This window comes from Octodon degus, unplaced genomic scaffold, assembly GCF_000260255.1.
Source record: "Octodon degus isolate 3935 unplaced genomic scaffold, OctDeg1.0 scaffold00045, whole genome shotgun sequence".
In the NCBI taxonomy this organism is placed as follows: domain Eukaryota; kingdom Metazoa; phylum Chordata; class Mammalia; order Rodentia; family Octodontidae; genus Octodon; species Octodon degus.
Genome location: NW_004524621.1, coordinates 7,592,313 through 7,618,148, shown reverse-complemented (window position 1 = coordinate 7,618,148; position 25,836 = coordinate 7,592,313). Strand labels below are relative to the sequence as shown.

Genomic DNA, 25,836 nt, shown 5'->3' with positions numbered 1-25,836 from the left:
GACTCGGGACAGATGAGAACTTGTACTGCAACGACATGTAACTTAGTAGTGTCCCAAATTTTCTGATCAAGGAGATTATGGGGCCAAAGAGGAAAGTGATTGATGATGTAGAGTGTGCCTAAGGAGAGTCACATGGAGAGAAAACACTCTCTCAGGCTTTCACAGAGAGCACACTGGCCAAGGAATGGCTGTGACTCATCCACATGGCTGACACTGACAAAGGTTCTACAATCTGAGGTACAGGATCTCAGGATAAATCCTGAGGGGATCTCATTGACCTTATCAGACCTACAACTCTTGTTGCATAGGTCCTGCTTTACCTTGGTCTTAACCATCCAGCAGAAAAGTATAAAAATGAAATATAAGAAGTAAAGCCATGCTGGTATGTTGAACTGTAGGGGACTCAGGTCAACAATTTCTGACACTGCCGGTCAAGCGGAAGACCCAATACTTTTATGGGCTACTGGACTCTTTTAGAATATTTTGCTGAGTTTACATGCCTATAATATTCAAATAACGGAACTTAACAAAAAAAGGGGATACAGATGAATGTCCATTTTGTATCTGTGTATTCAAAGTAGTTAGGATAGATATATAGTTACATTCTCTTAATGAATAGAGGGATTTGTTCTAATGGTGTTTGTAAATAGGATATCAAGTCCGCATCTTGTACAGCAATTAACCACTAGGAAGAATGTATGCAACGTGTTAATTATTGAAACTGTCCTACCAATTTGGTTTGAAACTGTCTCATTGCTATTTGTTTCTCAATAAAATTATGGGAAAAAAATTAAAAAATAAAAATATAGCAAAAGGTAAGTAAACAAGGGGATGACTAAGGATAAAAATTAACATGGTTTTCTTCCCATTATTAGTCATCTATAATGTAAAAAAAAAAAAAAGACTCGCATCAAACCCCAGCTGCCCTTGCCACCAGGACATGAAGATTTATCTCACAACAAATAATTCAGGGGTTGAGGCGCATGGGCCAGGAGGGGTGGCAGTCCTTCTCTGTCTAACCCTAAATATGGAGTGGACATAGGCGCTGAGCTTATTCCCTGCGTGCTGTTTTTCTTGCTGACTTTCAGCATGCGAGAAAGCTTTGGTCTACCTTCTACTACTGTCTTAATTAAACGCAAAAATAATAATAATTATTATTATTATTGAGGTCATTCATAATAAAAACTAGTTGCTAGCCAGGCAGAGATCCCTCTAACATATTTCTCTCTAAAAATAAAACTTTGGCGTCTTGGTGGCACAGGCAGGTGATGGGTAGCACCAGCCTTCTTGGGTGATACTGGCTCCTCATAGCTGCCCAAAGTAGTGGCCATAGACGTCAGCAATCTTCTAGAGTAGTTGAAGTAAAACAGCAAAGGAAATACCCAGTTGGATAGAGCCTCTTAACCCAGGCATCTCTGCTCAGGGTCAGCTGTCAGGTGCAGGGGCAGCAAATTCACCAGAACGAATGTGGGTGTCCCCCACATGGGGAGGAGGCCACACAAAGCAAAAAGTGTACCACGTGTTCATACGGAAGCTAGGCAGACAACACAGGCCTCCTTCGGGAATGACTCGGACAGTGCCTCAACCCTGCTCTGAAGGGCTAACAGCTCCAGCTCAGGAACAGGACAGGAAAAGTCAAAACCAAACAGCCTCCAGGTAGAGAAGCCCATGCTCAGTACCACCACCAGGTACTGCAGCTCTGCCCAAGAGAGGGAAAGCAGCCATAGGAGATATAAGGACGTGGAGGACAGGCAGAGAGCTCAGGGAAGAGCCCAAAAGGAATGTTAGAGAAAGAGGATGTGGTTCAGAGGAAGAAGAGAATATAATTTTGCAACCAACTCACTGCTGGAAACAAAATCTAACCATATACACAAAATCTAACCATACAATGTCAGTGGATGAGAAACAAAATTAAACAGAATCAATAATCAGGGGATTCCAACTTTCAAGATGGCAAACAATGATCAAAAAATGAGCAAGAGTCAACAGATGAACCATGTACACCAAACGCTATCAGTATGTAGAACTGTACCTCCGATGGCCTGTGGTAGGGCTGTTACCCTGTATGCTGGCCTGGGACAGCACACAGCGGAAAGTCTTGGGCCAACAGGTGGCCATATCTGACTGATGGCTGATTCTACTCACAGAGCCCAATTCTACCTGCCAGTTCTGCTCCCTGATATGGGATTAAAATTAAATTGGCAATCAAAAATCTTTCCACAAAGAAAGTTTATAGATAAGACTGTTGCACTGGTTCTTGGGATGGAACCCAGGACCTTCTGCTCTGTCATGGGCTACAACATCCTCAGGCCTTTTTATTTTTTTACTTTGAGAGTTGCCCAGCCTGACCTCAAATTTGCCATCCTCCTGCCTCAGCTTCCCAAACAGCTAGGATATGGGCATGCACCACTATGCCCAGATGACACCTTTTAAGGAACTGGTGAATCTAGGTCACTCCAAATTTACCCAATTATTTCAATAACTAAAGGAGGAGGATATAGATCACTTATTTTATAAGTCTGTACCATAAAAGAAAATGAAATTATAAGTCAAATGAAAAATACAGAGCAAATCTTAAAAAGGAATATTAGAAGCTGAGTGTGGTGGCATGTGTCTGTATTCCTAGCACTAAGGCTGAGGCAGGGAGATGGAAAGTTCAAGTCCCACCAGGGCAACTTAATGAGATATCTCAACATAAAAAGGGCTAGGGACACAGCTGAGTGCAGGCCTGACTTCAATCCCCAGCATGGAAAAATCAAAATAAAAGAATATTAGAAAATAAAATCCAGAAATATGGCTTCTGCCGCCACTCCCAGCTCTTGCCTCTGGTATACATTAAAGATCCAGAATCATGACTGACTCCAAGTACCTCACAACCAATAAAAAGGGAGAAATCTTTGAATTAAAAGCTGAACTCAACAATAAAAAGAAAGAAAAGAGGACGGAAGTTGTGAAGAAAGTGATTGCTGCTATGACCGTGGGGAAGGATGTTAGCTCTCTCTTTCCAGATGTAGTCAACTGTATGCAGACAGATAACCTGGAGCTAAAGAAGCTCGTGTACCTGTACTTGATGAACTATGCCAAGAGTCAGCCAGACATGGCCATCATGGCTGTCAACAGCTTTGTGAAGGACTGTGAAGATCCCAACCCTTTGATTCGGGCCTTGGCAGTCAGAACCATGGGGTGCATCTGGGTGGACAAGATCACAGAATACCTTTGTGAGCCCCTTCACAAGTGCTTGAAGGATGAAGACCCTTATGTCCAGAAAACCGCAGCAGTCTGCGTGGCAAAGCTCCATGACATCAATGCCCAGATGGTGGAAGATCAGGGATTCCTCGATTCTCTATGTGATCTCATAGCAGATTCAAATCCCATGGTAATAATCATCTTTTTTAAAAGGACAGTATTTAAAGTGGGTCTCATTGCAAGTCATGTTTAACACAGACCTAGTTTTGTGACATAGAGCCACAGGGCATTATGAGAAGCGTGATTTTGGTGTATTCCACAAGTGCATATGTCACACCGTAGGTCAGTGATAGTGAGCCTTTTAGAGCTTTCAGTAATGCAGAGCCCACCGAGCCCACTGTGCACGTGCCGTGGGCTCACCACCACTGCACTTGGTGTTTGTGAGAAAAGAACCATGCACTAAAAGGTCTTAAAGCAGACCTTTGTATTTTTACCTGCTGTGTGTTTGTTTAAAAATATGCCAGCATTTTAACATTTTTTACTAGGTTTTGCCTCAAATTTACACAATACACTTTTTTTTTTTTTTTTTTTTTTGGTCTTTTTGAGACAAGGTCTCATGATGCAGTTCAGGCTGCCCTTGAGCTCACTTTGCAGCAGGCTGGTCTCAAACTCAAACTTGCAACAATCTAGCCTCAGCCTTCTGAGTGTTGGGATTACCAGTGCTCACCACCATGCCTGGCTAAATTTATACAGTACACTTTTAAAGAACTCTGGGACAAGTGTTTGGATTTTGGTGGTTTTTTTAGTCAATTTGTTTATGTTTTAAATGTTTAGTAGCCAGAACTTAACACCTTAAAGCTGGGATTATTTTTTTTTATGTTATTAACATTTAAAATTTGCTTACAGAATCAAGTCTCAAGTGATGCATCGACTGTGCTGGTCACTGGATCTTACTTGCATTGACAGATCGGTCACTAAGTGTGCTTACTGAGCTGATGCAAACATAACCCCTTTCCTTACAGCTCCTTTTTGCTGGGCACAGTGGTACCCGCCTGTAATCCTCGCTATTTGGGAAGCTGATGTAGAAGTTTGCAGGTTTGAATTCAGCCTCTCTCCATGTAAAAATCGTAACAAAAAGGGGCAGGGATGTAGCCTAGTGATAGAAGCCACTTGTCTGGCCCTGCTTGGAACCCTGGGTTGTCCCCAGAACCACAAGGGAAAAAAAGTATTCCCTTTTTGTCTGTTTAGTATTTATTTAAAGTTGCAAAAAAAAATTAAATAAATAAAGTTGCATAACACTAGGAGTTAATCAGTAAGTAACTAAATATTTTCTTGATGAACTTTTTCACATGGAGAGCTGGGATTTAAATATCTCTCCCTTGCAGACTGCTCACTCCTATCTGTACTCTGACATCTCCTTTGGTTCTTTCTACCTTATGGGTAGACTTGGCTTCTATGTATTATTCCCCAGATTTTTAGTCATGTCAAAGGATGAAGCAAGGCACGAATTTACAGGATCTTATTACACAGACTCCCCCCAGGAATCTTTTGGCTACCTTGTCCATTTAGGTGTGGATTCAGAAGGGCTTGACTTAATTCATGTTTGTTTGTTTGTTGTTTTTTTTTTGTTTGTTTTGTTTTTTGTCTTTTTGAGATAGGGTCTCTGCTGCACAGTTCAGGCTGGCTTTGAGCTCACTTTGTAGCCCAAGCTGGTCTCCAGCTCACAGCAGTCCTCCTGCCTCAGACTCCCAGCTGAAATTACAGGCCTGCACTATCATGCCTGGCTTTGAACCATGCTTTCTGCACTTTGTGGCACCTTTTAAAAAAAGATTCCATAAAAAAAAAGTTCATAAGGCAAAAAAAAAAAAAAAAAAAAAAAAAAAAAAATCCAGAAATATGTGAAAAATCATACACAAGGGTTTGGTTTGGTTTTATGGTAGTGAGGCTGAACCCAGGGCCTTCACACTGAGCTTCATCCCAAATTTTTTTTTTTAATTTTTTTTTTTTAATTTATTTGTGTGTGTGTGTGTGTGGCCAGCTCAGCCCACCAGGGGGCAGGCTGGCTGGCATGTGGTGCTGGGGGATTGAACCGTGGTCCCTGTGCTTTGCTGAGCTTGTTCTAAGTAGGTGCTTTAGACCACTGAGCCATCTCACCAGCCCTTTTTTTTTTTTTTTTTTAATGTATTTGGTACAGAGTTTCACTATGCAGCTTGGACTCATAGTGATCCTCCTGTTTCTGCCTCCCCAGCGCTAGGATTACAGGCATGTGACATAGCATGCAGTACCAGGGAACCAACCCAGGTCCTTGCGCTTGCTTAGGTAGGCACTTAGACTGCTGAGCTATCTCTGCAGCCCCCCAAACACTTTTCAAGACAAGGACTTGCTAAGCCACTAAATTCCACAAACTGGGTTCAAACTTGCAATCCTTCTGCCTCAGCCTGCCAGAATATCAGGATTTCAGGTATGCTACTGTTTTTATTGGTACCTGAGTTATAAAACTACACAGATCTTGAGTGTTATACCTTTAGCCCTTTTTAAAACTAATTGTCGGGCTGGCAAGATAGCTCAGAGAATTAAGTGCCTACTTAGACAAGAGCAGGGACTGGTGTTCAATCCCCAACATCACCTGCCACACCAGCGCCACCCCTGGGTGCGTTGAGCCAGGTACCCAGACTGGGTGTGGTGGTGCACATTTGTAGTCCCAGTGCTGGGGAGGCTGAAAACAGGAGGATCACTATGAGTCAGAGCTGTGAGACCCTGTAACAACCAAATACATAAAAATAAATAAATAAAACTAATTGTCGGAGCCAGGGAGATAGCTCAGTGGAATAAGTGCTTGCCTGGCAAGTGCAAGGTCCTGAATTTGATCCCTGGTACCACCAAAAAATAAAAAATTAAAATTAAAAATAAAAAAACTAATTGTCTATTAGTTACATTATTTTCTAGTATTTTTACAGAATGAAAAGCTCTTTTGGGATTTATAATTTATGTCATAGCATAAATACCTGTTACTCTGAAGAAAAAGTCTAAGAAACGCTCTGAAACAGTCCTCCCTCACAGATCCCAAGAGTTTGGATGAAGCTGATCCTCAGTCTTGTCTCGTCCTCCTTTGCCCTGCTGTCCCCTTACCTTCACGAGCAGTCCTGAGCAAGAACACCTGCCCCATTAAGGAGAAGCCCCTGCAGTGGGGGGCCATGCCTCTCGACCTGCTACTGACTGCTGCTCCAATCCCACCTGGACTCTTCAGTGTTTCAATTTGGACAAGGCCCTAGTTTACCAGGCACTATCCAGCAGTGGGCAACAGCTGTGCAGAAATGAGGACAACGTGGTATGTAGCACAGTGCTTGGCAAACACGTCCAATGTTTCACCAGTGAAGTCAGGAGCAGTGAGCTTGCACCACAGCAAATCAAAAAGGTGTAGTGCTGCCCTACTCAAGGATGAGGTCCAGAGGAAGAAGAGAATATAATTTTGCATCCAACTCACTGCAGGGAACAAAATCTAACCATACACACAGTGTATGGTCTCTAAACTGTGAAAACAGAACTTCATCTTCTAATGCAAAATGAAGAAATGAAGAAAAGAAGACCTCACAACAAAAGTCACCCAATTCTCATTATTAATATTTGCTTTGTAAACGTAACATTTAATAAAAATTTATGACTCAAAAGTGGGTGAAGGACTTGAACAAATGTTTCTTGAAAGATGTGCAGAGAACCAATAGGCACATGAGGAGATGCTCATTACAGAAACACGTATCACAGTGAGACTGATAGCACCTTATACCCATTAGGATGGCTCTATCAAAACCAGAAAGAATATAGTAAGACTTGACAAGATATGGAGAAACTAGAACCCCTGTACACTGCTGGTGGTATAGTAAAGGATGCACCTGATTTGGAAAGCAGCTTGGAAGTTCCCCAGATAATTAAACATGTGATACAACAATTCTACTCCTTGGCATATGCAGAGTACATCTGAAAGCAAGGATCAAACAGTATGTACATCAGTGTTCACTGTAGCATTATGCACAACTGTCAAAAAATGGAAACTAAGTTTCTATGAACAGATAAATGTAGTGTGTGTACACTATGGGATATTATCCAGCAATGAAAAGGAATGGAATTTTGAATTATGCCACAAGATGGATGGACCTGGAGGATACCATATTATTAAGTGACTTAAAGTGGTCACTAAGGGATAAATACTGCACATTTCTTTTTATCTGAGGCTCTTAGTAAACTTATTTCAGGTGAAAAGAGGAGCCAGGGCTGGGGGAAGAGGACAAGGCGTTCTTAACCAATGGGTACAGTTTGATCTTACATGAAAAAGAGTTACGCAGATGGATAGTAGAGATGGACACTCAATTCTGTGAATATACTTAATGTCACCAAGTGTACCCTTAAAATGGTTAACTTTTTATACATACTCTATCCTCCTTCCCTCAAACATGTCTATGTTGGAAGGCGCATCTACACACCTGTCGGATCTGGCTGTCCTCCTGCAGCTGTGACAGGCCCTGGTCTTGGGAGAGACGTTGGACCGGCTCACGCTCCAGTGTCCGCACCTCTTCTTCATCCACGGCAGCTTGCTGCTCACTTTCAAATGCACCCTGTGCCAAAGTATATTAATAACAACAAATGCCTCCAAGCAAGATCATGCTCACCCTGTGTCTGCTGCATGCTACGATTCAGCACATCTTGTGAGCATCGCTGAGCCTCTGCCTCACCAGGAACATCAGCATCAACAACTGCATACACTCACATGGCTCACCACACAGGGCCTAAGTAAGAAGAGCCCCCGTTCCAGGACCACATGTTCAGGACAGTGTCATCCAACAGCTGCCACTGCCTTGGCCAAGATCATCACAAAGAGGGTCACACTGAGAAATTCACCATTCTTTTTCAAGTACAAGACATGTTTTTAATGAGGTTCACCTGTATTACTACTTTAGTGAAATAAGTTTGTTTTTAAAAAATTACAGAAGTGGGCTGGAAAGACAGGTTGGCAGTCTAAGCACTCCTCACTCTATTTGATCTCAACCCTCAGTAACAATTAAAAAAAAAAATAATAGAGGAGAAACATGAAAAAAAAGTCAACCAAGCCTCCAAGGTCTCCAAATCTCCCAAGGCAGATTCCCAGATGGATAGGGAAGCAAACATTTGGGAGCAGAGTTTTGCAAACTAATTAAAAAAGAGGTAAAGAAATGTGGTCAGTTAAAAGAGGACATAACCCAAAAGGTCATGGAATTATACAAAATGACCAATGTGAATATGGGAGAAGCAAAAACTTGGAAGAGTGGACCAAAACTATTCAAAGTATGAACGATAAGGCAAACAGATAAACAAAAAGAGAAAGTCACAGAAATCGGCAACAGAAAAAGAATGCAATGTCAGGAATAAATCAACACCTTTCAGTAATAAGTCTCAATATTAATAGCCACAACTTTCCAATTAAAAGATAAAAATTAGCAGACTAGATAAAAAATAAAATCCACTAGTCTGGTGCATTCAAGAAGCCCATCTAATCTAAACAGATATTCAGACTAAAAAAGTCAAGGGTGGAAAACAATTACTTCATGTATCAACCTAGACCCTGAAAGCAAGCAGGGGTAACAATTTTATTTTCAGGAAAAGTGAACATTAAGCTAAAATTCATCATATGAAGTGGGGAAAACTGAAAGCATTCCCCTAAAATCAGGAAAAACACAACGATGCCCACTATCAGCACTTCTGTTTAACATAGTACTCAAAACATAAATCACAGCAATCAGGCAAAAGTAATAAGTAAAAGAGATATGCACCAGAGTGAAGGAAGGAGTCAAATTATGATTTGCAGATAGCATGACGCTCTATACAGAAGCCTCAAAACATTTCACCAAGTCTCCTACAATTAATAATTAAATTCAGAAGTAGAGCAGGATAAAAAAAAAAAAATCAACACAATAATCAATGGTTTCTTTGTGGGGGTATTTTGTGCGGGGTCTCACTATGTAACTTGAACCTGTAGTGATCCTCCTGTTTTCAGCCTCCCCAGCACTGGGATTACAAGCACGAGCCACCACGCCCGGACTTGATTGCTGGCTCCACACCCGTGGGGACAGGGCCAGTAAGGCAAGTGCCAGGGATCAAACTTCAGCCCCTGCGCTTGCCTAAGCAGGCACTTAGTCTGTTGAGCTATCTTGCCAGCCCTCAATAGCATTCTTGTATACCAATAAAGAAATCAGGGAGAGAGAAACTAGGAAAAAAATATCATTTGCACTAGATCAAGAAATACCTAGGAATTCATCTAACCAAGGAAGTAAAAGACCTCTACAACAAATACTGTAGTACTCTAAAAAAGAAACTCAAAGAGAACATCAGAAAATGGAAAGCCATTCCCTGTTCTTGGGTAGACAGAAGCAATATTGCCAGAATGGGCATACTTTCAAAACTAATATGTAGATTCAACACAATCCTAGTAAAAATATCTACAGTATTCCTTGAAGAACTAGAGAAAACAATCCTAAAATTCATAGAAGAGACCTAGAGTAAGAAAAGCAATCCTGGAGAAAACATCACAATACTTAGCTGACTTTAAGTTATATTGTATAAAGCTACAGTAATAAAAATAGCATGAGGGCCAGTGAGATAGCTCAGTGGACTAAAGTGCCTGCTTAGACAAGCTTAGGCAAGCAAAGGGACTGTAGCTTGAACCCAGCCTGTGATGGGTTTACCCCCAGGGCGGCTGAAACAGTCAAAGTCCAGACATGGGCATTTGTAATCCTAGTGCTGAGGAAGCTAAAAATAGGAGGATCACTATGAGTCCAAGCTGCATAGTGAGACCCTGCAACAACCAAATACATAAAAATAAAATAATAAAAAAACTGCTTAAAAATAGCATGGTACTGGCACAAAAATAGATCAATGGAACAGAACAGAGGAATAAAAAAATGAACAAAACAGTACAGCCTCAAAAGCTGTGGGACCTCTTCACATAGACAAATATGCACATAATCAAGAGTCTCAGGAGGAAACAAGGGAGAAAGACATACAGATCCCTGAGTGTGCAATGGCTGCAACTCCCCAGATGTTTTTTTTTTTTTTTTAATGTATTTAGTGCAGGGTCTATAGGGTCTCATTAAACAAATCAGACTCATAGTGATCCTGCTTTCAGCCTCCCAAGTCCTAGGATTACAGGTGTGCACCACCACACCCAGTCCCAGTCACTGTCTCAGTGTTCTCTGGAGGTGGGGCCGGCAAACCACACAGGGGATTGAACCCCTCCCTGTGCCTGCCTAAGCAGGCGCTTTAGTCGGAAGAGCTATCTAGCAGGTCCTGAAAGTCCCAAGATTTGATGAAAAAATATTAATCTACACATATATGTGGCTCAATGAAGTTCAAGTACAATAAACTCAAAAGAGACATAACCTAGACATGTCACAAACAAATTCTGAAATAGTAAAATTATTGAGAATGATACAAACACTGACTCATCGCATCCAAGAGATCCTCAATAAGATGAACAACTGACTTCAGAAGCTGAGGCCAAAAGGCAGTGAACAAGTGGGATGCACAAAATACAGAGAGGACTCTACATGCAAGGAGCTATCTTCCAAAAACAACAGCAAAATTAAGGCACGCCCAGAAAAACAAAAACAGAAAGTTAATCACTAGTAGACCTGCCCTACATATATACTTAGAGATTTCCTTCAGGCTAAAATGAAAGGACACTGAACAACAACAGCCTGAATCAACAAGAAGAAATAAAACAGTAAAGATAATTGCTATAGATAAGCATATAAAACAAACTGGGCCATGGAAATAGCTCAGTGGCCTATGCACCTGCCAAGGCAAGCACAAGGACCCGGGTTCAAGTCTCAGTACCTCATGCCTGCCAGCCCCACTCTGGGCACACCAAGCAGCCACCAAAACCAGGCATGGTGGCACACCTGTAATCCCAGCACTGGGGAGGATATAAACAGGAGGATCACTATGAGTCTGAGCTGTGTAGTGAGATGCTGTACCAAATACATAAAAAAAAAATTTCTTTATGCTGCAGGTGGGAAGGGTTAGCAACAGGTCAGCACAGCTATATAATCTGCTGCTCAGGGAGACCAGCCAGAAGACAGCAGCCACGGGGAGAGCCAGTCGGCCCCATGTTCCCATTAGGAAGCAATTTGTGACAATGGTTTCAGTAGGCACATAGATTTTAGACACCGACATCATCTTATTCTATCTTTTCAGTGTGATAAAGCACAGGGAAGAAACTGAGAACTTCTAGGCCATCTGTCTGGACTTATACAAGTTGCCTCAGTCTCAATCATCACAAAATAGGTCTCATGGTGCACACACTACTTTCAAGTTCTTTTTTTTTTTAAAAAAAAAAAAGGCAGAGTTTTTCCATGTAGTTCAGGCTGGCCTTGAACTAAGTAGCCCAGACTGGCCTCAAACTCCAAATGATCTTCTTGCTTAAGCCTCCAATGTGCTGGGATTACAGATATGGGCCACCAAACTTTCAAGTTCTGAACACCTGTTTTGAATTAATAATTAGCGGTAACTTCAATTCTTTTTTTCAAAAGGAAAGATTCATAGCAGCTTCAACTTAGAAGACTATGAAGTTTCCTAAGTACTTCCTGGATTTCCTGACCATCTCCCAGCCCAGCCCTGATAAGAGGGGTCCCCATAATTCTTTGGTCTCCACCCATAGTACTGGGTGGACTTGGGAGCTGACCTTCAGGCCAAGGGACTGGAGCCCAAGCCCTAGAGTCCACATTCCTTTTTCTATTTTGACACAAACCCACAACACAATACTTTCATCCTGAAAAAAACTGGAGAAAATTTCCCTGAGGGGAAATGATATATCACAATTAAGAATGGAGCTGGATACAGGCCCACAAGATGGAACTGGTAGCAGGCACTTCCTCCTGGAATGTTCTGATGCTGGCAGTCCTGATGGCAACCCAGGGTGAAGTAAGTGGTGTCTTGAAAGAATTTCTGAGCCACAGAGCACTTTTTTCAGACAAAAATCATTCACAGAAGCTCAATGTGTAAAAATGCATCAGGTCTGGGGGAGATAGCTTGGTGGTCTAGGCACCTGCCTGGCAAATGCAAGGACCCAAGTTCAATCCCCAGTACTGCATGCTGTGCTGGCCCTGGAACCCCAGGCATGCTATGCCAGCCCAAAACTGGGTGTGTGGTGGTACACTCCTATAATCCAAGTGCTAGGGAGGTTGAAATAGGAGGATCACTACTGTAGTGAGACTCTATATCAACAAAAAAATAAATACATTTTTTAAAATGCATCAAAGTTAACATTCTCTCTGAGCACAAGGGGTGTACCCAAGAACAAGAGTTGCTCCCCACCCCTCACAGGAGCAAGAACAGCAGTCTCCTGGGCCTCACTACAAAAACAGAGTTATGGTGCTTTACACAGCTTCCTACAGGGAAGAACACAGGCAGGTACTGTACAGAGCCATGGGTCTGCTCTACCAGTCTCAGTTTTATAGACAGATAAATTAAAAAGCAGAGAGCAACCAGGCCCTTGAAGGAGTCAATGCAGAAGATAAGGCATACTAAAACTGGCTGGAGACAAAGTGGAAGAGCGTTGGCTTGCAGGCCTCCTAGAAATAGCAGTTTGGGATCATACTGCAATCATCACTACCTAGTCCAATGAGCCCAGGTAAGGTATCAGATACCTAAGTGGGTAGCCAGAACCCACCCTGACCCAGGCACCTATCCCGTCCCCAAAATGCCTTTGATTCTTTCTACATGAAAAGTTATAGATAAACTAGTTAGTGATGCCTATCATATACCCTTGCTACATGCCTGGCTTCTCTATTTAGTCTATATTAGCTAAACAACTATACCTGTAACCCCACAGGTTGCTCTCAATTTGTCCCAGAATGGCCTGAGATGTGGTCATTTCATGTATAAAAATACCCAAAATGCCCTGGTCTTAACACACTTTTGGAACCCCTCCTGTCTCTCAGGAGCTTTCTCTCAATAAACCTGTCCTACTCTTAACCTCCTTTGTCCTTGTATCCATTATTCGATTATCAAGAAATACAAACTTGGCACAAGGGACATCTAACAACTAGGGGCAGGGAGTTCACATCCCTGTGACATCAGATCATTGCATTTCTCCTCTTCTGCCTCTGCTGTCTTGGAAAGGCACGATGGCAGTTTTCTGAGGTTTGACAAAAACAGTACAAATGGGATGGGCAGTAACTACAGATGGCTTCACATGTAAAGGCAGCGGCCAACCTCCCAGACACTAAACCCACCCCTCTCAGTGTGCCCAGCCTAAGGCAATCCTGCAACAAGCAAAAGAAACACTCACGTAGGCCAGCAATTCCACAGGCATGGAGCCAGGGCACAGAGCTCACAGAGGGCACCAGCAGGCACTGACCTGACTGGACACTCATGGAAGGGCTCACCCTGTAGCTTAGTTTGCCATTTCCTAAATGCTACAATCAATATAAGAAAAGATGTTTTGAAAAGTTAGACTTTCTAAAAATCGATATAATTATAGACTACCACATATATTTTAGCAATAACAAACACAATATATGTGCCTAAAAAAGAAGCAAAGAAGGGGCAGAAGAACACCAGCATAAGAATAAAAGTAAATTCACCAATAATGAATTAAATATGTTCAAAGAACATTTAAATTGACCACAGGTCCTCTCTCAACACTTTCAAACACTAACCTACACAGAGATTTGGTTTTCATCAAGGAAAAGACGAGGCAGTCCTGCACAATCACTGCTGACCACACATGGCCAACTCTTGCGATCCAGAGCTTTGCCTAATGCCAGCAGCCCAGTTTTAGAATTCTTCATGGGACACACAATTAAAACCAAAAACAAAGCAGGCTTACAGTTTCAGAGAACATTTCTCACAAACCCACTCCAAAAAGCAGTAACAGAAGTAACCCAAATGGTTCACAAGCAAGCAAAAGGAGGTTGCTGATAGCAACTCTGCTCCTCAGACAGGTGCAGTGATATTTGTGGCACAGATGGAGCACAGCCACAGCCACACAGCAAGAACAGTGTGTCCCTGCTATTTTGGGACAATGGCCCTGAGACCTCAGGGAGTGTTCTGTGAAGCTTTCTGTTATGACCATTTGAGAGAGAGAGCTCAAGAGACAGCAGAGGAGGTGTCCCACAAACATGATGGCAGTGAGTCTGACCATGCCACACACTGTAACTGTGTAACTTTGTGCTGCAGGGGGGAATGGTTAGCAAGAGGTCAGCACAGCTGTATAATCTGCTGCTCAGGGAGACCAGCCAGGAGAAAGCAGCCACCGGGAGAGCCAGTCAGGAACTACCTGCTACTCCATGGACAAAGGGAACAAAAGCACATGGATCCACATCACAGGAATGATTTATTCAGGCCGGGTAGATAGCTCCGTAGAATAAGTGCTTCCCTGGCAAGCACAGGGTCCTGAATTCAATCCCCGGTACCACAAAAAAAAAAAAAAAAAAAAAAGGAATGATGTATTCAACTCCAGCCACTACCAGGCAGGAGTCTGGGCAAAAATGTGGTGAAATGAAGTAATGACTTCTGGCTTTAAGTTTGGCTAGATATGGAGACTTTATATTGGACAACCAATACACTAAGACTAGTATACTCCCTGCTGGGCAATGAGATGAGGACCAATTGCCAAATTACTTCATTTCTGTATACACCAACATTTCCCCAAAAAAGCTAAGATAAAATTGCATGAAACAGCACACTCACCAGTCCAACAGATTTCTACTGTGGAACTGGCTAACACAAATGATCAGGTAAAAGGGCATGAACCATGCACATTCCATGGGGCCAGGTGATGAAGATGCTGCTACAGCAAAGGGCACCAGACTGGATGATGCTCAAGAGATGCCCCAAGAACGGGGAGATAGCTCAGTAGAATAAGCGCTTGCCTGGCAAATGCAAGGGCCTGAATTCAATCCCCAGTTCCACCACAAAAAAAAGATGCCCCAAACACTCAGCATCACTGCAGGCACCCTAGGCTTCAGATGGACAGTTTCACCACAGGTGTCCCAGCTCTTAGGCATCCCCAGCTGCCCCAGCGCTCTCACAGTATCCCCACAGATTTCAGGGTTTATGCATCCTACAAGGACAGAATGAGAATCATATGGACACATGCAGACCTATCTGTGCGTGAGCACACCCAGCATACAGGTGGGGCCTAAGTGGAGTCTATGCACTTGGTTTCTGCATGGAGGGGACATTACTGGTGAACACTGTCCTACACAAATGCAGAAGGACTGTGGTCAGGGTCCTCCATAGCAGCCACTGTCACAAGAGTACCACGTAAGCTGACAAAACATGAATGCTCTGAAGAAGAAACCACATTGTGTGTTAACTTCTAGAAGCATATAATATAGTTTTGTACCAACACTGGTTATAAATCCCCTGAGCAGCTCACCTTATACACCCACCATACCCTTCACACTGAGATGGTGTCAACACTTCAACCATGGCCCCCCCACCCCTCCCACCAAGGACTTGGATGTTAGGGTTTAGATCTAGAATGCTCCCAAAATGGTGATGTGCTCAGAGATAGGGCTTTTGATGAATGGAACATGGGAGTGTTGTTCTCATCACTGGATTAATCCACTGACAAATCCATAGCTGAACGTGCTATTAAGATTCAGGGACTGGTCAGAAGAGGCTTCCACAGAAGCGGGATACTGGGGGAATGACCTAGAGGGGTGAATCTCCCTCCCTAGCCCCTCTTTTCTGTTTCCTGACCACCATGACATGAACAGCTTTCCTCCAGCCAGACCCTTCCACGTGTTATGTCTGCATTTGATTCTGACAACCACAGATTGCAGCTTCTGAAACTGTGAGCCAAAATAAACTTGTCCTTCTAAGTTGTAAGTTTTGGATATTTTGTTCTAGTGAGAAGAAAATGATTAAGACATCGGGTCAAATCTTGTCTAGACCATAAATTGTCATCAACCCTTTGGGATCCAAATGCCAAATGGACATTAGCAGATTTATATGTCACCTAAGAAAGTCTGCCATTGCCTCAGGCCAGGGACCTGCCCAACAGAGACCCACAGAGAACCATAGCCTATCATAAATAGGAGTTTGCTTCTATGGCTGTCTTGAAGGGCAGAGCCCTAACACTCAGCAACCCAAATAGCTACATACCCTGAGCACAGATGTCCCAGCATCCATGTCCAGAGCTTCGTGGTGTCTGACCCTGTGTCCTCAAATACCAAGTGCAGCTAAAGGCACCAAAGCTCTAAGGAACATCCACAAGCAGCACTCTGTGGGAAGTATACCACTGTGCAGCCTGTTCCTGCGCTACTTGCAGCTTGTGAAACTACCTGCTACCTGTACTGCCTACTGCTTCTGTCTCTCAGCCACACATGTGTGTCCCAGTGTCTGTAGGGTAATCTGCTGCTGCTGCTCCAGAAGTAGGACCTCAGCACCCACCCTTGTCCAGGGACACAACACACTCCTCTTCTAGTGGTGCCTCTGATCATGCAGGGCCATGGCCAGCTCCTTCTTACAGGACACCCACAAGGGTCACACCCCATATTGCCTGTCCCAGTAGTACTGAGTTCTCCACATGCTTGTCATGTGCATGAAACTGAAAACATTCTACATGCCTACTACAATTAAATTCTACTGCTGATAAAGTAAAACCATAGGGATTTTGCTTTTCTTTGGTGTTCTGAGATAGTATCTTGCTATGTAGTTCAGGCTAGCACTGAATTCATTCTGTAGCCTAGGCTGGCCTTGAATTCACAGCAATCTTCCTGTCTCAGCCTCCAGAGTGCTGGGATTACAGAAGTACACCACCAACACTTAGACTAAGCCATAATCTAAAATACGTATTTTCACATGCAATACGCATGTTGTTTTTTTCTGAATATTTTCTCAAAATTTCATTTTCCTTAAACTAAATGAACAAAGACCTATAGGTTTTAGTCCACAGGGCAGGGGCCAGTGTCATCACCAAAGCACCTGCCTGCCTCCCATCTCTAACTGGACAGAACACAGGTCACCAGTTGTGGCTACAACTCCAGAGGACAAGAACCATGAGGGGGCCTTCCCAGTAGTATCAGCTCTCCAAACTCAGTGCTAATAGCAAAGCTCCATCCTCATTAATCTAATCTAGACATCTAGACCTAATATGCATCTACAACAGGGCCTGACTCTCCTGGCTACTCCATACAATACACAGCAGCCTCTTTTGTTTCAGGAAAATAAAATCCCTCAGGCAGAGGAATTGTGAAGATGTGGTAAGTTTTGAGCAAAACAGACAAATCCTATGCACTATTATAGGTGCCTGCAATCTGCAGATGGGCAATGGCTTGCAGCAACAAGAACTTCGCCAAAAACTCTCCTTACTCTAAAATCCTAAAGTGCCTACCAAAAGGATGACTGCTTTCAAAATGTGACAAAAATTCTTAACTTCAGGAAGCATCACTAACAGAGGGATAAGGCTCCATATACACAGCACAAAAAATCAGATCTACTTACTACAGCCCTAAAATCAAGTGCCTGAGTCCCAGCGTAGGTCAGCCTCAAGGAGATAAGCCATGCAGAATCCCACATGCTTGCATACCCCACTGTGCCCAGCACAGTCCATGAAACTTCTGTACCCTCTGCTGTGAGAACAGAGGTTAACACTGCTGTTGCACACGTGTGAGGTACACACATGCACACTGACATGTGTCAGCACACATGTACTCATATAACACATGCACAAAACATATACAGATGTCTACACTCACGTGCAATGTATGCATGCAGGTGACAGGGAGAATTGCCTGGGGCAGCTGCAAACCTCACCTGGCATGCACCCTGCAGCTCCTTGTCCAGCACTTCCAGTTGTGCAGCATGAACAATGCTCATTTCAGTTCTCAGGCTGTCTTTTGCAGACTGAAGCTCCACATCATGTTTCTGCTTTAGTTTCTCCAACTCCTGGGTCAAAATCACTTGATGAGAAGAGTCCTTTAACCGTAGCTGTTCCTCAAGGTCTGCTCGCAAAAGCTCCAGAGCCTGCCTGTGCTCATCCCGAACAATCTGCATTTCAGACAAGTAACAGGATTCCAGAGCATCCAAGTTGGACAAATGTCTTGTCTCCAAAGTACTGATCTCAGCAGCATGTTTCATTTGCAATTCAGCCACACGAGTCTCCAAAAGAACCTGCTGCTCACTCTGCAGGGTGGCCATCAGCTCAGCAAGCTCAGCCTGGTGCTTACTCTCTAGCTCTGTCCTCAAGGACAGAAGCCGCTGTTGGTGCCTCTGCTGCAGGAGCTGGAGCTCATGTGCATGCTTCTCCTGGGCATCCCGCAGGAAAGCATCTTGCTCTGTGGCAAACTTCTCCACGATCTCCTTGCGCTCTTCCAAAAACCTGAAGCAAAACTCTTAAGTGAACCCAGGCAGCAGGGCCCATGGGCACACTGCACAGGCTCCCTCTAAATACCCAGCCACTCTTCACATAGGAAACTGCCTCAGCTATTCAGCTCAGGCTGGACATTAACTATCTTCAAGGCAAGCTCATGGACCACAGCCACCAGAGTCATCAGGGCTCAGGCTGCAGGGAGGACACAGCAATACAGAGCAACTGTGCCCACACCCCAAAAAGATTTACATGGCAACTGGCACTTGCAACAGCATTTGGCCCAAGTCCTAGACCACCTCTGCACCTCAGTGGGAAAAGGTACTATCTTCAGGGAGACCGGGCCACACAGGAACCCACAGGCCTGAGGAGAATGGCAGTGAATTTCAAGGCAGGCAGGAAGAATCACTTTTAATGAGAAGAGTAAACCCTGTGAAGCCAGAAGAATGTGGAACTGTGACGCTAGGGAAGCATCATGTCCTCATGGACCCCAACAACACACTGGGCTTCCTGTGGTTTGCAGCAGGAACAATGCCTGTCTTCATGTGCCAACCCTGCCAGACACTAAGTCCACAGGTCTTCTACAGATGGTCCTGGATGACCCTTCCATAACCTGGGTGCTCTAGGCCCTGTGAGGCTGGACACCTGGCCCAGATGGATGTGTCTGGACTTCAACTGGTTTCTGACACCAGAGAAGACTGCACATCCTTGTGATGCTGGAAAGAGATTGGGTAGAGAAGAAACACAAAAAGGGGCAAAGCCAACAGCAGGTCTGATGGGCCATTAACGAGGATGCCTCAACCACCACAGTCCCAACACTAAGAACTACAGAAGGAAAACAACAAACAAGGCAAATATCCTGGTCACATTCTGAGTATATCTAAAACTTCAGGAAGTATAAGCTCCAGAAAAAATGTTCATTTTATGGCCATGCACGGTGGCAAACACCTGTTATCCCAGCACTTGGGAGGCTGACGCAGGGAGATACCATGAGTTTGTGGTCACCCTGGGCCACACAGTGAGTTCAAGGCCAGTTTGAACTACACAGTAAGACTCTGCCCCTCTCAACACCCCCCAAAATAAATAAGTTTATTTTAAAAACCATAGACTATATACAGGATGACTAAAATGATTGTACTAGTTTCCAGTTTTCTGAAAATAGCAGTTAATTTGTAGAATTTTCACCTTCACTAACTCTGTATACTGGTATCTGTGAGCTAAGCAACTACACCAAAGACATCAATGTGTAATGTAAAAACCATGCTCAAATACCCCTCATCTTGGTCTTCTAAATGTATACCTTTCTAGTGTCTTATCAACTATTATTATACTCTCTTTAAAATAAAATTTTTAAAAAGGTTAAAAAAAGACAAGAAAAAAGAATTAAGGCTTCTTGAAAACGAGTGGTAATATTCAATTATTTGTCCATTACCTCTTAATCTGAGCAACAGATTCAACAAAAACAGAAAATATAACAATCATTGCTAATTAGCTATGCTTGTTTTGAAAATCTGAAACATATGTGTTGTTGTATGTCACCCTGTTTTTGTCTTTGTTTCTATTTGTTTTTGCTTTTGTTTTTACTCTTCAAAATTAAATTTAACTTAATTTTAAAAAATATATACTAAGTGAAAAATATCATAGATTAACTACATGTGTACATTATACTTGGTGAAGTTTAAAAGTTCTGCCATTAAAATTTAAAAGCATAGGGCTGGTGAGATGGCTCAGTGGTCTGAAGCACCTACCTAGAACAAGCTAAGCTAAAGCACAGAGACCGCGGTTCAATCCCCCAGCACCACACGCCAGCCAGCCCCGCCCCCTGGTGGGCTGAGCTGGCCACACACACACACACACACACACACATACATAAATAAAATTAAAAATAAATAAATAAATAAATAAATAAATAAAAGCATAGGCCGGGGAGATGGCTCAGTAGAATAAGCAAGGACCTGAGTTCAATCCCTGGTTCCACCCAAAAAAATTAAAATTAAAAACACACAAATAAAAAACAGGAATAAAAGATGTATACCCATCTACGTCTACAAGAGCTCAGAAACAATGGAGGACATGGCTGTGCTGCTGCTAAAGTGACCATCATGTAAGACAGAGCCCTTGTGGTTTTAGGAGGAAAACTCAGTACATGCCCTACCTCCTTCCAGATCCTGCCCACCGAGCCCCACTGCATATTCTACCAGGCCCTGCCTCTAAGCCTTGGCAGGCACCTCTGTACTACCAGCCCAGAGTCACCCACCTGTTCTGAGCCAGCATCAACTGGAGGGCACAGTCCTCCTGCCGGAAGGGTATGGTATTCTCCCCACGCTGGGCCTTGGAGGGCTCCTGGCCACACTGGCTGCACAGCAAAGCATCATCCCCAGCAAGCCCTTGCTCCAGCTGCTGCAGATGGCCCTGCTGCTCTGTCAGGGACCTCTCCAGATCCAGGATCTGGGCTGCCTGGCGGTCCTGAAGGTTCTTCATTTCAGCTTCCCGAAGCTCAAACCTGCTTATTATGGACTGCTTCTCCAGTTCAGCCTTTTCTCGCAGCTCAAGAAGCATAGAGGTCACCTTTTCTTCAGCTTCTTTCTTTAGGTCTTCGCGTAAAATCTCCCACTCTTCTTCTTTTTTTTTGAACTCCTGTTTCAGTAGTTGAATCTTTTCCTCAGCTTTGTTTAGTTCTTCCTGGTGATCTTCCATTAAACTAAATTTCTCCTACAGATAGCAGTTTTATTGAAGAGGAAAGGAAACAAAGGGAAAGATTATTGGAAGCAATGATCCATGTCCACCTCCAAAGACAGAAACTTCCCCCAACACATGGACAATGGGAATATAGCAATGAACATAGCAATGGGAATGCTTATGTTGATAGGAATGGAAAAAAACCCTAAAATGAACAAATTTAAAGCTAAGTATGGTGGCATGTCCCCATAACTCCAGCACTCAGGAGGCTGAGGCAGAAGGAGCACCATGAATTCAAGACCAGCTTGGGCTATATAGTGAGTTCATAGCTAGCCTGAACTACATAGCAAGACCCTGTCTCAAAAATAAACACAAAACGAACTTAAAACTGTTTGCTCACTGTGCATGATGGTGCAAGCCTATAATCCCAGCACTCTAGAGGCTGAGGCAGGAGGACTGCTGTGAGTTGAAGGCCAGCCTGAGCTTGTACAGAGTAAGTTTAAAGCCAGCCTAAACTACAGAGAGACCTTTCCAAGGGAGAAGAGAGAGAGAGAGAGAGAGAGAGAGAGAGAGAGAGAGAGATTTAAAAATAAATGAAAATGAAATAATGTACTTGCCTCCACAAAAACTAACACCTGGAAATACATACATACCAATGAAGCAAAGCCAGGCCAGACATGATCAAGAGGATCATGCAGTTTTCCATAGAGCACAGGCCATCTCCAAGAGCAGCAGGAATAAAGGTCCAAAAGAGATGAGAACAGCACAGGGCTAGTGAGTCCCAGTTCCCTAACCTATGATGAACTAAACTAAATTTCAAATTTATCCTGTGAACAGATAGATGAATAAGAACAGGTATATGCTCAGGATTGGCATGTATTCCAGCTTTTCCAAAAGAAAATAATAAGTCAATAAACTACCCAACAACATCAGTACAAAATAAACCAAAACCAAAAAAAAGCACACAGGATGAGCCCCATCTCCTTATTTAAACACAGACCACAGTTAGTTCTGCACAGGGCCACAGCTGAGCAGCTCAAACCAGTCCTCTCAGAGATAGCAACTGGGAACCCCAAGTGAGACACTGATGACATCTGAAGCCTGGATATAGCTGACCAAAAGCAAGGGGCTAACACTTGGGAGGAGGACTGGAGCCACATCAGCTTTCCCTTCTACAGCTTTAGCTGACAGCAGAAGCCAACTGTTTATTACACCCCAGAACCAGACCCAGAAAGTGAGAAAGGAAAGCCCTCAAGACAGAGCCAAACTCTGCACAGACCTTAGTCAAACCCTAGCCCACCATAAAAATACAAGGCAGACTCCAAAAGTAAGTCTTGGGAACAGCACTGTGCTCTGCCCAGCATAAGAGAGAGGCAGTGTGGGGTATGAATTAAACAACTGCTGAATAAAACACCAATTCTTGTTAGGAAAAAATAGAATCCAGTGTCTTCACAACAGACATTCACACTGTCCAGGATATCATCCAAAACTAATGGATCTACAAGTAAACAGAAAAATCTGACCCACGGTAAACAGGAAACATAACCAACGGGGGACCAACCCCAAGATAACTCAAAGATATCAGCAGAAAAGGTGTTTTTGTTTTTGGGCAGAACCAGGGATTGAACTCAAGCCCTACTGTGCTATCTCCCTGGCCCAGAAAAGGTCTTTTAAAAAAAATCTTTACATTCTGACCAAAAAAGACATGTCTAAATATTTTCATGTAGCAAAACTATTCTTTAAGAAAGTAAAACAAAGACCTCTTCAAATAAAAGCAAGCTTGTACAGCAGACCTGCTCAACACGAAACACTTAAGAAACACTCTACAGGCTGAAGGGAAATACTGTGACACACACTCAGATTTCCAGGAGGAAATAAGGGGAGGCAAGCCCTTAGACTGCTCAACACTCTTAATTCTTTTCAAATACATCATTTTTATAGCTTATCTTATCATACTGCATTGTAGAGTTCACAATCTAAGACAAATAGGTGAGAAACAGGCAATGTAGACGAGGAGGAGGGAGCAAGTACATCTGCAAAAATGAGACTCAAGTGTATCTGAAGCAGCAAGTTCACTCTGAGATTGAAACATACATGTTCTTATCCCTACAGCAGGTACTAAAAGCAATGCAAAGAAGTATAGCTTAACTCAATGTGTATATTAAAATCAATTCAAGGAAAACTTCAAATATTCCCAAGATGTGAAAAAAGGGACAAAGCCATCAACAAAAAAGAAAAAAACAGTAAGCTTTTAAACAGAAAGTAATAGTGCTGGCCATGAAGTTGCATGCCCGTAATCCCAACACTAGAGAAGCTACAGCAGAACAAATGCAACAAATTCAAGGCCAGCCTGAGCTACACAGCAAGACCCTGCCTCAAAATGCAAACAAACTTAATAGTACAGCGGTAGACCTAAGTCCAGATACATCATGTATACAGATTCAGCATTATAATTAAAATACAGACATTATCAAAATGGATTAAATATTATCTAAATATTCATTACACACACAAAACTCACTTTACTTTTAATAGATCAAAAGTAAAATGGATAACAACAAAAAGCACATGAAGGCTGGCGCAAATCTATTAACAAAAAAGATTTCAAGACAAAAAACATTACAGGAAAGAAATACTTAAGTTTTTCAGAAAGGCATTACAATCATAAACATGTATTGTGCTACAGATTCAAAATACTTAAAGCAAAAATTTTACTTGAGAAATAGATGAGTCCATACCCGTTCTTTGGTAACCAATTTATCAGGTAAAATGGTGACCTTAGGCACATGCGAAATACACATATGCACAAATATTAAAGTCACTTAGGAAAGTTTGTCTTTGGTTAAACGCATGAAAATGTCATGTACTGCTGACTGTGGACTGCCTGTGGTTCACACAGCTTTCTACAAAACTCTGTCCTTAGCTCTACTTGCTCCAAGACTTTACCAATGCCTAAGTTTACAAAGCAACACAGTGATCAAATGAGGTAATAAAAACTTCCTATTTAACCCCGTCCTGGTAGAGAAAGCAAGGGGCAAGAGCAAAGGTCAAGAGCCACACCTGGTCTCCAGTATAAAATGGGGAACAGACTTTAGTCAACACACACAAAATACATAAAAACACAGGTTTGCATTGATTCTATATCCCACCATGGGAAAAGCCTGCTGCATGCTCTGGCTATGGAACACAGCCCTTTCTGTCCGCATTTCTAATAGCATGGCAGGTACTTGATCATGTTCACAAAATGGCTAGAAAGGGGCTCAGTGTATAGATTTGCAAAACAATCACCAAGAAGTGCCAGAAGAAACCGGACCTCATTTAAGACACCAGCCTGAATGACAGAGACAGCTAAACCTCTGCCTGGAGCTGTGGACATCTCCAAGAACTTGGCATGGGTCAAAGCAGGTGCTACAATCCACCAATGGCATTTTATTGCAAGAGCCAATTTCAAGGATCTGGGAACAGACATTCTGGTATGACAGGTATGACACACACAGCCTAGGGTAGATGCACCAGCCTATGCCCCTGTGTACTAAAAGCCTCCCAGGGAGCAGGGCAGATGTCACCAAGAGGGAGCCACTCACGCTTTCCAGGTCCCCTCTCATCTGGGACTCATGCTGCAACTTCTCACGTAAGTGTCTGTTTTCCATCTTCAAGAGTTCAATTTCTTCTTTGAGTTCAGTCTGGAGGAGTGAAAGTTTAACCTTGTGCTCAGCTTCCAAACCCAGGACTCTGGCAGCCACCTGTGCTTCCACCTCCACAGCCCTGTCCTGTGTACACTGGAGCTGCAGCTGTGCTAGCTCTGCAGAGACAAGGAAGCAGAAAGAGCAGTCACACAGGGTGGCCTAGCCCTGAGAACTGCCAACACAATACTGGCCTTGCAGTGATATAGCCACAGACAGCTGAGGTGTGAAAATCCTAGTGATGACTTGGGACCCAAGTGGGCATGGTTTACTGATGCTCCCACTCAGGGTTCAGCTTTGCCCCGAGAACTGGCAAATGCCCTCATCTGCACAGCAGCTGCATGTACCAACAAGGCTGCTCCTTCAGATCAGTCATGATGTGTACCCCACCACAGGTCAACCAGGTGACGCTTACACACTCATCAGATGTGCTTGTCACTGGAGACATACCAAAAGGACTGACTTGAGGTCCAAAGGCTGGACCCAGTGGGAGGCCAGACATGGTAGGGAGTTGTTATATGCGCTGGGCTTCATGTCTCCCCTCTGTAGAGCAGAAAACAAAGGCACAAGCCCTGGGCTGGAGTAAGGATAAGCCAGGTCATGAGAGCAGCATGGAGTGCTGTCAGTGTCAACAACTGAACACCATGGGGCAGCAGTGCAACAGCTGGTGCAGGAAGGACATGAACGAAGAGGGGAATGTGTATATTGGCCCCTTGCTCACAGAGGGCTGTGCTTCCCTCCCCTGGCAGTCCAACCTGCACCTTGATGTACAGCCCGATCTGACCATTACTAGAGGTAGAGACCTTTACCCTGGTCTGTGGGCTGGGCCTGCTGAAGATAAGCAGGGTCACAAGAATGTCTCCCTTCCAAAGGTCACATACAATGCCCGTGCCAAGAGTGCTGCCCCATCTTGTCAAAGACAAAAAAGCCAGACGCATA

General features: G+C 43.4%; 1 protein-coding gene across 5 annotated transcripts in view; it reads right to left on the bottom strand.

Annotated features, from left to right (window-relative positions):
- Pcnt (pericentrin) overlaps window positions 1–25,836 on the bottom strand; it is a 114,663-nt gene that overhangs the window by 63,353 nt on the left and 25,474 nt on the right. For all 5 annotated transcript variants that reach the window (XM_023715884.1, XM_023715885.1, XM_023715886.1 and 2 more), the window contains exons 12-15: window positions 24,799–25,016; window positions 20,793–21,247; window positions 17,983–18,547; window positions 7,665–7,796 (exon numbers count right to left, since the gene is read on the bottom strand). In XM_023715884.1, coding sequence (XP_023571652.1) covers window positions 7,665–7,796; window positions 17,983–18,547; window positions 20,793–21,247; window positions 24,799–25,016 — 1,370 coding nt within the window. The remainder of the gene's footprint in view (window positions 1–7,664; window positions 7,797–17,982; window positions 18,548–20,792; window positions 21,248–24,798; window positions 25,017–25,836) is intronic.